Consider the following 12,338-nt stretch of genomic DNA (forward strand, 5'->3'; position numbering starts at 1 on the left):
TATTTACGGAGTTAGACAGGGGGGGGGGGGCGAAAAACGCCCCTCCCCGGGCTCCGGTGGTTGGAATTACCTCCCGGGCCCGGCCGGGTTAACAGAAGAGAGGATCTCGTTACGGTCCAAGGCGGACATGAGGACAGGTGGCGCCGCAGCCGCTCGCATAGCGGCCGGAATGTGAACTAACCTGTTTACCATAGGGGACTGTGTTAACGGCCGCCGTCGGCACCATTTCGGGCTTCTTTTTGACTTTGCAGCGCAATAAAAGGCTAATTTATAATTGAAAATGGACTAGCGAGAGCCGTTATGGAATCAGAATTTGATGCTCTACAAAACTAGGCTATTTTCATTGCGATGGCATCACAGACTACACCGCCAACCCCAATAAAGCAGAAATATGTCGCGTCAACGGTGATGACATAGCATGTTTCTTTGGTATAGACATTGAAAAGTATAACACTTTTTACTGCATCTACGGTGCGATGCTAGAGAAAATTGTATGGCCTACCTAATGGTACCCATTACTTAACAATTTGGTGTAACATTTCGTCGCCAAACTCTCGTAGATTCGTATGTCCGCCTCACTATGGAGCTTGGACCGTAACGTTTCCCCAGAACCCTGTCAGTTCCGAGAAACATCGGTGAGGCGTTTTACCTCGGCGGGGCGACTTGCCCCGGTCTACCCTACGTGTGGACAAAAGTACGTCACGGACAAAAGTACGTATAGCAAATGTACGTAGGGTATTAAGTACGTACCCCACCTTTGGGTTAAGTTGATCAATGTGTAATACCTAGTTTCTTATTCTTTATTTAATGAGCATTTGTTACAAGGCATAACAAAATTTTTCGATGAGTAAATGGGCGAAACGGACGAAGCTATATTATTTGGTATATGAATTTATCATGAGATCCCTGTAGTATGGCAACAGAGCAGCAATAAAGAAAAAGTGGCTCAACTTACACTACTATACCCTACTTCTAGCTTACGTACTTTATACACTACGTACTTTGGCATACGAACCGTACGTACTTTTGGCATACGTACTTTTTACACTACGTACTTTTGCATACGAACTTTTGCGTACGAACATTTGCGTACGTACTTTTGGCATACGTACTTTATGCACTACGTACTTTTTCATACGTACTTTTGCGTACGAACATTTGCGTACGTACTTTTGACATACGTACTTTATGCACAACGTACTTTTGCATACGTACTTTTGCGTACGAACATTTGCGTACGTACTTTTGGCATACGAACTTTATCGCCTACGTATATTTGCGTACGAACATTTGCATACGTACTTTTGTCCTACGTACTTTAGCGATACGTACTTTAGTCCTAAAATCGTATCAACCAACATTGAAGCAAACCACCGCTCCCTCTGGTCAACCACTAGTTTGGAGTACCGCCGGTAGGTGGCAGCACCTCCTTGGCGTTATAAAGTGGTCGATGTATTCGCTGCTCCCTCTGGATGAGCACTAATTCTCAGTATGTCCGCTAGGTGGCTTCCGACTTTATGTTGAGCCATAGGGAAGGCTCCGGCGGTGCACTCCGGCCCATATGACGTCACTGCGTTTCCGCTTCTTTCCCGTTTTCTGAGGGCTTTGGTAAATAAATTTCGCAGTTTTTGGTCCAAATCGATTGAATTGTGCGTTTTTCACATTGTCTAAAGATACTAGTGTATTGTTTTACTTGGTTTCTGCGATAAAGCGTAGCAGTAACTTAAGCACAAAGTGAGTTATTTTGCAGCTGTTTAAGGCAGCTTAACAAGTCTTCTGCGTATATGGCGCGTGTGTGACATGAACCGATTTGAATTTTTCTGCAGAAATATGCATGTTGTCATTTCAATGATTGATGTTGTTTTGAGATTGTGATGCTTTAAAATGTAAGATTTTATTTTAGATAACTGAATCAAGACGCCAGCCTGTGCTGTAGCTACATGTAAGGTCTGGAGTGGAGGTTGGTCGAACAAGAAAACTGAAGCCTCATTTTTTAGATTTCCAAAGAATCCCGAAGTCCAGGCTGCGTGGGTGCATAGGTGTTACCGCCAAGATCAATTCAATGTAAAAAAAAACGCTGTTGTGTGCTCTGAACACTTTGTTGACTCACCTGTTCAACTCACCTGTTGGGTTTCCTTGACTCACCAGTGCATGAGGAGAGGCAGGAAACCGTGTAGGAAAGAGACGCGCCAATTCCCCTGGTTACGCTGGGCGCTGAGAGATGGACCGCAGGGGATTGGGGTAGTGCGTCTGCTTGGAGTTGGGGGAGGAAAAATTCTAGATGTGATAAGCTGTGCGGTATCAGTTCAGTACCGGCTGTCACGGTACTGTTTGATTCGCTCCTTCGCGAATCGCGAATGAGACTGACTATGATCCATCATATCTAGTCAAGAGAACTCTGATGCCAAATGTGAAGCCTTCACTGAAACCAGATGCCATCCCTTCAAGGAACCTACCCTCAGCCTCATCACTGTCAAGGTGTGTTTTTATTAAATGTTAAAACTCATGTTGCCCATGATAAGGTAGTTTGAGTATTAGCTTTTATGAATATGGTTGTACGTCAGGTTTTTTTCTTTGTGTTCTTTTGTCGTTAGAATAAGATGCATGCCGTGCCTGCAGTTGGGATTGTTTCCACCACTGAGGCACATAGGCTCATTACAGCCTGTTGATATCATATCACATGCCCCTCCCACTTTCTTAATTTCCTTGACATCATTCCTGGTTCACCGTCAATTTCACAATTTTGTAAGTTTCAACTTTCACAGTAGGTAGCTACCTCATGGGTGCTCAAGAACAGGGCCCAGTTTTTGTGGTTCATCTGTACTGAGGGATCAGTCTGCAAATATGGCAGGGAGCTTGACACTGTTCTGGGCTGAAAGCACAAAATCGCACCCAATGTGCACTGATCTCCTCTGCCCGGACCCTGCAGAGATACTCAAGCTTCCTACTTCTTTTCCCATTTTTCTGCCTCAGATCTTCTCCCTTTTGCCCTGACATCCCTGAATTCTGAAACCTGCCCTGTTCTGATGTCTGCATTATTCAGATCTTGTTTAAATCTGCCACATTTTGCTGTCAGGCTAAAGGTGTTTCATTTTTATTGTAATCTAAAATAGATGTTCTATCTCTGTTTGTTTAGGCCAGGAGATGACACCAGGGGAGGCCGACTCGAGCAGAGGAAGGAGAGGGTGGTGGTGAAACAGCTTCTTGAACAAGGGCCTGGACAGATGGAGATCAGTGGCAGCGACAGCAGGTAATACTACCTATGTCCTATGTTTCATCAAATTTAAATCCTTATTTCAGACTCGTGAACATATTAATATAATCGGTTTCACCTTTAAATTTCACCATTAAATTTAAAGTTAAATTTCACCTTTACTCTTATAAGTACTGTTATTTTTAGATATGCTTGCATGTTTACACACACTTATATCATCGAGCTCTGATGTAGTATTTATTTTAGCGTGAGCTACAGTGTTTTAACTACTGACTTCGCCTCTAAGTGGATTATGTCTGTCGGCGATACAGTGAATAAACAATAAACAATGTTTGTCTCCTACCCAGCGATACGTAAGAAACTCGTCATCACGGTAGTGAGAAACCAGATCGGCCATATACTCTGAATCAATCGTAATTGATGCATTGTCTCGTTTCAGCTTCGCGATCCAGCAGACGAGGAGGCTGCCGAGCAGCACGAGCAATGGGAGGCCGCCTACCAGTCGGCGATGGGCCAGCCGCCTCTGCCACCCGCCCCTCCTGCTCACGAGGACAACAGTCCGGACACAGAAGAGGCCGGGCCATCCAATACTCGACCGCGGACCGCTGAACTCGGCGTCAACCGCGAGGCGCTCGCGTTCGTGGCCGGCTATGTGGCATTCAAATGCCGGCAGATCCGCGGCGACCTCGGCCAACCGACCTCGTCTTCTCTGGCGCCAGCGTCCGTACCGAGCCGCTGGCTGGAGACAATCAGCCGCGGCAGCCTCTACGTCCCCAGCCAGTGGTGGATGGGCGTGGTGGAAGATTTCAACGACACGTTCAGTGACGTGATGGGGCCGACCGCGGTCAAGACGCCTGGCATCGTGAAGCGCCTGACAGACTGCGTGCTCGCCCGAGCTCCAGGGCTGGACGAGCGAATCGCCAGGAAGCTGGCAAGCACGCGGCTGCACCTGCGACTCCGCTGGCTCAACACCGCTCGAGCAGCAGCTGAAGCGGAAAAGTACCAGCTGAGGAAGCTAGCCCAACACGCGAAGAGCAAGCGGTAGTCGGTGCGCTCACCTCCTACGCAGACGAGGCCGTCGGTCGGCACGTTGCCTTCGGACATTATAGGATGTGCAATGTGCATACTTCTGTTTGGACAGAGCGGCGGCGCCTGGCCGCCTGCCAACTTGTGACCCCGCCAGTTGGCCGGCTGACATTGGCCGGATGGGGCCGGTCGGTGCGCTCCTCGTGTGTGCGGCCGGTGTAGTGGCGCGACGGGTGATTCTCGACGGGTGATGGGCGAGTGAGACGGGTGATGGGCGAGTGTTGAATGATTGAGTCGCGTGACTCGGAGCCGGTCGGGGTGAGTGACTCTGAGACGGTGGGGTGGTTGCTGCGGTCGCTGTCTCGCCCCGCCGTGCCGAGCAGCGGCACGCCGAGGACGAGAGTTCCAGCCGAGTGATATCGGAGTCAGCCGCGGCCGTGCGCTGCTTCAACAGCCTACCTAGTTCGACATCTGGTACTGGCTCCGGTGGGGGGTCGTAAGTGTAACGGTGGCAGGACCTCTAGTGACAGTCACTCAGCTGATGACTCTGCTCACCTAGATGTTTCTCGGATCAGCGAGGGCATGGACTCAAGTGCGGCCGTCTCTGGAGGTTCAGTGAACCGCCGACAGACGGGGCTGGACAGACCTCGCTGCTGGACTGTGCGCGGGAGTCGGTGGTCCAGCTGGTGTACCTGTCTCCATCGTTGCGGAAGGAGGGTGTACACAGTAGCGGTGGAGGCGGCGCTGGAGGTTCAGTCAGCGGTGCCGACCGGGTAGCTGGGCAGGCGACTACCGAGAGAGATGCCCGGTCCTGTCGGCCTCTCCACCGGACGGACGGCACACGGGCGGGAGATCTACTGGACGAGTTCGGCTGAGTCCGCCCCTGCCGGTGCCACGCCACAGGGCGGCTAACCCGCGGCGGGTCTAGTGAACTGGGGAGGAGGGGGAGTGGCAGTGAGTCGCAGAGGGAAGGGGCGATGGTGGTGACACCCTGACATTCTAATGTTCAACCTACTGGACGCTCAGTGCCATTGCCAGAGCCAGATAGTACAGGGAACGGGTCGGGCCGGCCCTGATGTCGCCAGGGCCGGGAACCGGTTCAGAAGGGACGGGACGGTGTGTCTGGAGAGGGTTTCTCATCTGGTCAGGTGATGAGCTTGGGAGGTTCGGATGTGACTCGTGTGTCCAGCCAGGTGGACATTACATAGAGATTGTTATTAGAGATGAGTAGTTTCTTACAGATGTTGTCTCTGCTGTGAACACGGTGAACTGTTTCACACTACGGTTTGTGATACTGAAAGCTGTGAAATGCTTTTGATGTTGATTGAGTTTCGTTCTGTTGAAGCAGTTCCTAGTTCTACTTACTATTTGTAATGTGCTATGACCGTCCGTGATGTTTTCCGCGGCCTGATGTGGACGTCATCACGAATGATGCCCGAGGCGGGCGCGGCTGACCGATGTTGTACTTCAATCCTAGTATTCTGATGCCTGTGATCTAGAGGGTACTGTGGTAGGGTACTTCATCCATCGGCGTCACTTTTCGGCACGGTGTTGTGATTGGCCAAACTGGCCGTTTGGTGATCTTGAATTCTTGAGGACACTGACAGTCTAATAGATCACCGTATGGTGACTGCTGTGCTCCCTCAGAGACATCTGGTGACTATCCACTAAGGTTCCTACCCCTGGGACATGTCACAGAGGACAATCTGCCGACGCTGTTTTCCCTGTTCCACCCACCAGACGACGTCGCGCCGCACATCATCAGGATAGGCAGCTGTGAGCCGTCTCTGGCCACGAACAGCCGGTGTGGGTGGTGTGCGTGTGCCGGCGGCCGGCGCTGTGCGTCGCCTATGACCAGCAGAGGAGTATGCAGATGCACACGGTGTGGCGTGTGCGGCGCACCGAGCCCACCGAGTGGTGGGCGCCCGACGCCGGCGAGCTGACCATGGCCGCCACGCCGCACTCGCTCTCGCGCTGTCGGTCGGATCGTCCCCGGGCTCGGCGCACGGCTCGTAGATCAGGTCCGAGGGAGGCACGCCGCTGCCACGCAGCAGGAACAACAACCGTCTGAACGTCTCCGCGGCGCTGCATAGCCTCTCGGCCGGACCTAGACAACCTGGACAAACATACGCGGATAACGATCCCTGGCTCCCTGCCGACCGACATTAGCCCAGCTCTGCCGTGGATTTTCATAGTGCATTACCTTGCATGATTGTGATTGTCGGGAGTATGTATAAGACAGTTTCGAAATTTTAAACGAATAACATGTGTTCACAAGTCGCTCTTAAGTATCATTGAACGAAAAAATCGATGAAATCGACGTATTTTCCCCGATGTTTTGAAGTTTTTGAAGATGCTCTTACGCAATAGCCGAATGACGGCCTCGAGCTTCAGAAAGTCAGTGACGTCATTTTCGTCAGCTGAGCAAAAGTAAACAAACGCGAAATGCTGTTACCTCCTATATACGGCCTTGGCAGCACCTAACTAACCTACTTGGTAGGCTGTTGATTTAATCATCACTCCCTCTGGGTAGATACTAGTTCTCAGTATATCTGCTAGGTGGCAGGACGTTTTAGGTGAGCGTAGGTTCTCCATTTAACGGTAACCGGACAAAAGATCGTAAAGCAGTCTGAGCAGAAGATCGTATGGCAGAAGATCGCAGGAAGTTGATCGTGGACTCGGAGTGAGAAGCACTGCGTCCATATGAAGGCGTCCTCTCCGAGCCCAGAGATCCCTGTATATACGTCTCCCGGCGGCCCACGCCCTGTCGGACGGGTGGTTGGCAATATGGACTGCAGAGGTCACCACCGTCCGTGGAGCCATTCAGCCCAGCCAGATGTCTGGCTAGTGGTTGGCGATATGGACTGCAGAGGTCGCCACGGCCTCTCGGCTCGCTGCATTGTGTGCGGCGCTGCTCCGCCTGTGGTGGCCCGTGGTGTAGACATAAGCGGAAATGGGGGGTGTTTGGCCGTTACGAGAAGACATCCCATCACTCTGTCCTAAGCTGTCTCAAGCTCTCCGGAGCCCCGACTCCCTACTCTGAGTCGTTGCCAAGCAACCGTTGGCATGACAACCCATCTGGGCACTCCGATTGGCTAAGGTTTCCCGCCATACCGGGATCACGGATTATGAAGGATGCTCAGTTGCGGCTTAATTTGACTCAACACGGGACAACTCCCGGACACCGTAAGGATTGACAGACTGATAGCTCAGACAGACTGATTGTGATTATGTATGGTGAATTTCTAGTTAATCCAACAATAAATATGGCAGTTAGTTGCCTGCTAAGGGTAAGATGTCGCCGGCTGGAGCGGGATCGGCGGCCGACGCGGGAAACGCGGCAATCACAATTTTGTGTTTACACACTCATAATTCAAATTTTTATCTGTCGATTTTCAAAATTTATGGACCAGAAGATTGCTTGTACATTTCTTAGTCTTCACACAAAATCTTAAGCGAATCCAATGTAATCAGCGGTAACGAGCGCGATGTAAAGACGGGACCATCCCGCCCCGGCACAGTCTACAATTCAGGCGGGCGGCGCGCGCGCAACGGCTGGCAGTGGCCGGTTGTTTGACTTTACACCGCTATTAGTAGAAAAGTTGTGAGCCGATTTTCTTATTTCTTGCACGAGAAGATCTGCAATTCAATTCTGCACAGGTAGCTGAAATTTCACATCAATATTAGGTTTGCGGCGCGAGTTTTTAGCGAAAACAGGAGGGGTGGGCGAAATCCGCCCCCCCCCTTCCACTACGCGTGTTAAAAGGTTCGTTACTCTGTCAACTTTGACCGATTTTTGGAGATTAGGGAAGTAATCTAGCAACACTGACTGACGCGGGTTCCGTACATAATTGAGTGTCCTACACGCTCATTATTTCATATTAGGGGCGGAACAAATTATGGCAAAGTTAGAGACCAAAAACCAAACACGTTCGGCAAAGTCGGCAAAGTCGGCAAAGCCCATTGGCGGTGATCGGCAAGTTTCAGTTCCGAAACAAACTGTGTATGAATAGTTTGACTGAAGAATCCCTCAGCGCATCTGCTAATAGGAATGTCAGCTGCCTTATTCTCAATTTTCCTCTCGCCCAACTCACCAATTCAACCAGGTCTCACCGCTCAAGTCATCATTGTGATTATTGGTGACCTGCCACATGCGTACATTAAAAGGCTTCGTTACCCTGTCAACTTTGACCGATTTTTGGAGATTAGGGAAGTAATCCAACAACTCTGACTGACGCGGGTTCCGTACATAATAGAGTTTCCTACACGCTCATTATTTCATCTTAGGGGTCGAACAAATTATGGCAAAGCTAGAGACCAAAAACCAAACACGTTCATGTATCATAGGCAAATTCGGCAAATGCCATTCACGGTGATCGATGAAGCTTAGTTCCGAAACAAACTGTTTTTGATTGGGTTGATTGAAAAATCACTCGGCCCATCTGCTAATTGGAATGTCAGCTGTCTTATTCTCAATTTTCCTCTCACCCAACTCACCAAATCAACAAGGTACCATCGGCAAATTCGGCGAATCATATTGACTGTGAGACTCCGAAGCTGGTGAGATTAAAATTACGAATAAGGCAACCGACACTCATTGAATGATCTGCACCGCATTTCTGTTGTTGAGAATGTCCATCTTTTTGCTGCTGAAAACGCCCCTGCCTGAGCCAAGGGCGCTCACACCGTCCCCGGTCTGCGGTCTGTGTGTCTGTCTGCCTGCCACTGGCACCGCGGGGGGTGGGGTAAGGGGTGAGGGGCGGGACTGACAGGTCGTCGTCGCGCGGAACTGTCCTACGGCCAGCGCCGAGCATCTAGCCTCGGGCCCGCAGGGCTGCACCAGGCGCGACCAGAGCTCCCGGATGTTCCGGCTCACTGCCGCGCCCCAGCGCGTCAAACGGCTCGTCTAGTCGGGCCACGTGAGCATGAAACCGTCGACTATCGCGGTCGACGGATGCAACGGATTACAGCTCGTCGCCGTGGCTGTCCGCAGGCAGCCCGAGCCCGGCCAATTTTGTTTTGCCTTTGTGTGTATGATTGATTGATATTAGTTTTGTTTTTTATTTTTGGGGTGGGGGAAAAACAAAACGCACGAATATTTCAAGGATGCTGTCCAACAAATGCCATTCAACTATGAATAATGACATCACCATGTTTCTCGTGGCGAAGCAGTGCAGTGCCGTAGGCAATGTCTTAGGAGAGGTTACGGGCGAAACTAAATCCAAAACCTCGCCGGCGTTTGAAACCACGGTTTCGATAGTTGACGATTGCATGTTGATGCAATCCCTCCTAAGAATTATCGCAAATAACCCTCGTAAAAAGCGGCCGATCGCGACGAAACTTTCCGTACTCCCGCATTGGTCAATTTTACACCTACCTTGAAAATATCATGACCCTGACCCAAATGACCTTTGACCTGTGACCTTCTTTCTGAGACCATGTTTGGCCGGAATCGCGATTCGGCGTATGTCGGCTCGCATTAGCCGCGCATTATTACAATCTTTTCGTGGTTTCAAACGTTCAAACATGTGATTTGATGTTGTTCCCATGCATAAGGGTGGATGTCAAGGTCACCTGAAGGTCAGGTCAGATCAATGACCTTTGGTGAACTCGGTTCACTTTTTCGAGTTCTACATGTTTCTAGGCCAGTTTTTGGAGCTGGATTCGAATTTAGCAACCATTTGAACATTTACGAAGCAGTTTCGGTAATTTCGTAACATGTTATGAAGCTGTCAGAGGCGGTTGACACGTACTACGAATCCTCGTCACAACCCCTACGACCTGCCCCAACCCGACCTGGTCTAAATGCTTCAAGACATCATCTGTGATAAAAACTGACACGATGTTCGTGGTTAGCACCCCGAAAAACCCCACAGCAGGCACACTTCACGACTTTTTAACAGGTCCCGATTTTCCCGACTTTTGGGTCATTGACTGGAATCGGTTGACCTGGAAGATCAAACGATGACCTAGGACCTTAAAATGGGGTATCATCGGCTTCGTCTCGTGACGGGTAGCACGCTCGTGTTTCCGCGAAGCTCTAGCTCGATCAGGGGCCAAACGCGAGGGGGGAAGTGGGGATCGTACCAACCCTCCTTGTGCAGTCGAAGGACGTTAAATGGCCAGTGCCGGCGAGGGTTCAGGTTAAGTGGTTATGTATCTAATGCATAATCACTTAACCTGAACATATTTGATTTACTTTTGCCTGCAATCTGCGATTGCAGATTAATTAATTATCTATTAGTGATAACTGGAATACAGGTTTACGCGATAACTGTATGTTTTGATACGTATGATTAACGGATGCATTAGTTTGGGTGTAGAAACTTGCATTTTTATTGGTATTATTTGTGTAGAACTGGGTAACTGCTTTTGATTGAACTGTAAAGCATGATGGTGATGCATGCGAGTTGTTCGAGCCCTTTGTAAGTTAGGATGTTACTCAATTCAACCCTACCCTACCCTTACACTACCCTACCCTACCCTTACACTACCCTACCCTATCCTACCCTACCCTACCCTACCATACCCTACCTTACACTACCCTACCCCTACCCTACCCTACCCTGCCCTGCCCTGTCCTGCCCTACCCTACCCTACCCTACCCTACCCCTACCCCTACCCTACCCTACCCTACCCTACCCTACCCTTACATTACCCTAACCTACCCTATACCCTACCCTACCCTGCCCTACCCTACCCTACCCTACCCTACCCTACCCTACCCTACCCTTACATTACCCTAACCTACCCTATACCCTACCCTACCCTGCCCTACCCTACCCTACCCTACCCTACCCTACCCTACCCTACCCTACCCTACCCTACCCTACCCTACCCTAACCTACCCTACCCCTACCCTACCCTACCCTACCCCTACACTACCCTGCCCCTACCCTACCCCTACACTACCCTACACTAACCTACCCTACCCTACCCTACCCTACCCGGTAACGGTAGCGCTGGCTTACACCTTCTCCGCCGGCGCCAAGGTTGAAACTAATCAAGGTCACGTTTATTGATGTCCGTGAAGTTAGCGTCAGCAACAGCAACGAATACAACTTCGGATTCAGAATCACTTCAAAAACTCATATCAGGTCAATTGGGGGACGGGGAGCAAGAATATGACCTTTATTTAGCCCTAGCTCTTACCCCTTACCCTTTAATTGACCCTTAAAGGAAGGGACGCGTCAAAAGTGCCTCAAGGGTTCGTCTGATCGCCAAAATAAGGGCGGTAATCGATTTTTCGGGTCAATATCTAGCCGCGGCCTTGGGTTCCAGATGTGTGCATCTTACCCCTTACCTCTTAATCGGCCCTTCAAGGAAGGGGCGCGTCAAAAGTGCCTCAAGGGTTCGTCTGATCGCCAAAATAAGGGCGGCAATCGATTCCTCGGGTCAATATCTAGCCGCAGCCTTGGGTTGCAGATGTGTGCATCTTACCCCTTACCCCTTTATCGGCCCTTAAAGGAAGGGGCGCGTCAAAAGTGCCTCAAGGGTTCGTCTGATCGCCAAAATAAGGGCGGCAATCGATTTCTCGGGTCAATATCTAGTCGCAGCGTCGGGTTCCAGATGTGTGCATCTTACCCCTTACCTCTTAATCGGCCCTTAAAGGAAGGGGCGCGTCAAAAATGCCTCAAGGGTTCGTCTGATCGCCAAAATAAGGGCGGCAATAGATTTCTCGGGTGAATATCTAGCCGCAGCCTCGGGTTCCAGATGTGTGCATCTTACCCCTTACCTCTTAATCGGCCCTTAAGAAAGGGGCCGTCAAAAGTGCCTCAAGGATTCGTCTGATCGCCAAAATAAGGGCGGCAATCGATTCCTCGGGTCAATTTCTAGCCGCAGCCTTGGGTTCCAGATGTGTGCATCCTACCCCCTTACCCCTTAATCAGCCCTTAAGGAAGGGGCGCGTCAAAAGTGCCTCAAGCGTTTGTCTGATCGCCAAAATAAGGGTCGCAATCGATTCCTCGGGTCAATATGTAGCCGCAGCCTTGGGTTCCAGATGTGTGCATCCTACCCCTTACCCCTTAATCAGCCCTTAAAGGAAGGGGCGCGTCAAAAGTGCCTCAAGCGTTTTGTCTGATCGCCAAAATAAGGGTGC

At 50.4% G+C, this 12,338-nt stretch overlaps 1 protein-coding gene across 3 annotated transcripts; it reads left to right on the forward strand.

Moving 5' to 3' along the window:
- The first annotated feature begins 1,800 nt into the window (after window positions 1-1,800).
- Window positions 1,801-5,881, forward strand: LOC122385543. Of its 3 annotated transcripts, XM_043373887.1 has the most exons (4): window positions 1,845-1,942; window positions 2,388-2,478; window positions 3,137-3,250; window positions 3,654-5,881. In XM_043373887.1, the coding sequence occupies exon 4, from the start codon at window positions 3,723-3,725 to the stop codon at window positions 4,257-4,259; it is 537 nt and encodes a 178-aa protein (XP_043229822.1). In that variant the 5' UTR covers window positions 1,845-1,942; window positions 2,388-2,478; window positions 3,137-3,250; window positions 3,654-3,722; the 3' UTR covers window positions 4,260-5,881. The 3 variants fall into 3 exon arrangements, with proteins under 3 accessions (XP_043229821.1, XP_043229823.1, XP_043229822.1); XM_043373886.1 differs by having other exon boundaries at window positions 1,801-2,478; XM_043373888.1 differs by lacking the exon at window positions 2,388-2,478 and having other exon boundaries at window positions 1,816-1,942.
- The last annotated feature ends 6,457 nt before the right edge of the window (window positions 5,882-12,338 follow it).

The sequence above is a fragment of the Amphibalanus amphitrite genome, unplaced genomic scaffold (genome assembly GCF_019059575.1).
Source record: "Amphibalanus amphitrite isolate SeventyFive unplaced genomic scaffold, NRLGWU_Aamphi_draft 000221F_arrow, whole genome shotgun sequence".
In the NCBI taxonomy this organism is placed as follows: Eukaryota; Metazoa; Arthropoda; class Thecostraca; order Balanomorpha; family Balanidae; genus Amphibalanus; species Amphibalanus amphitrite.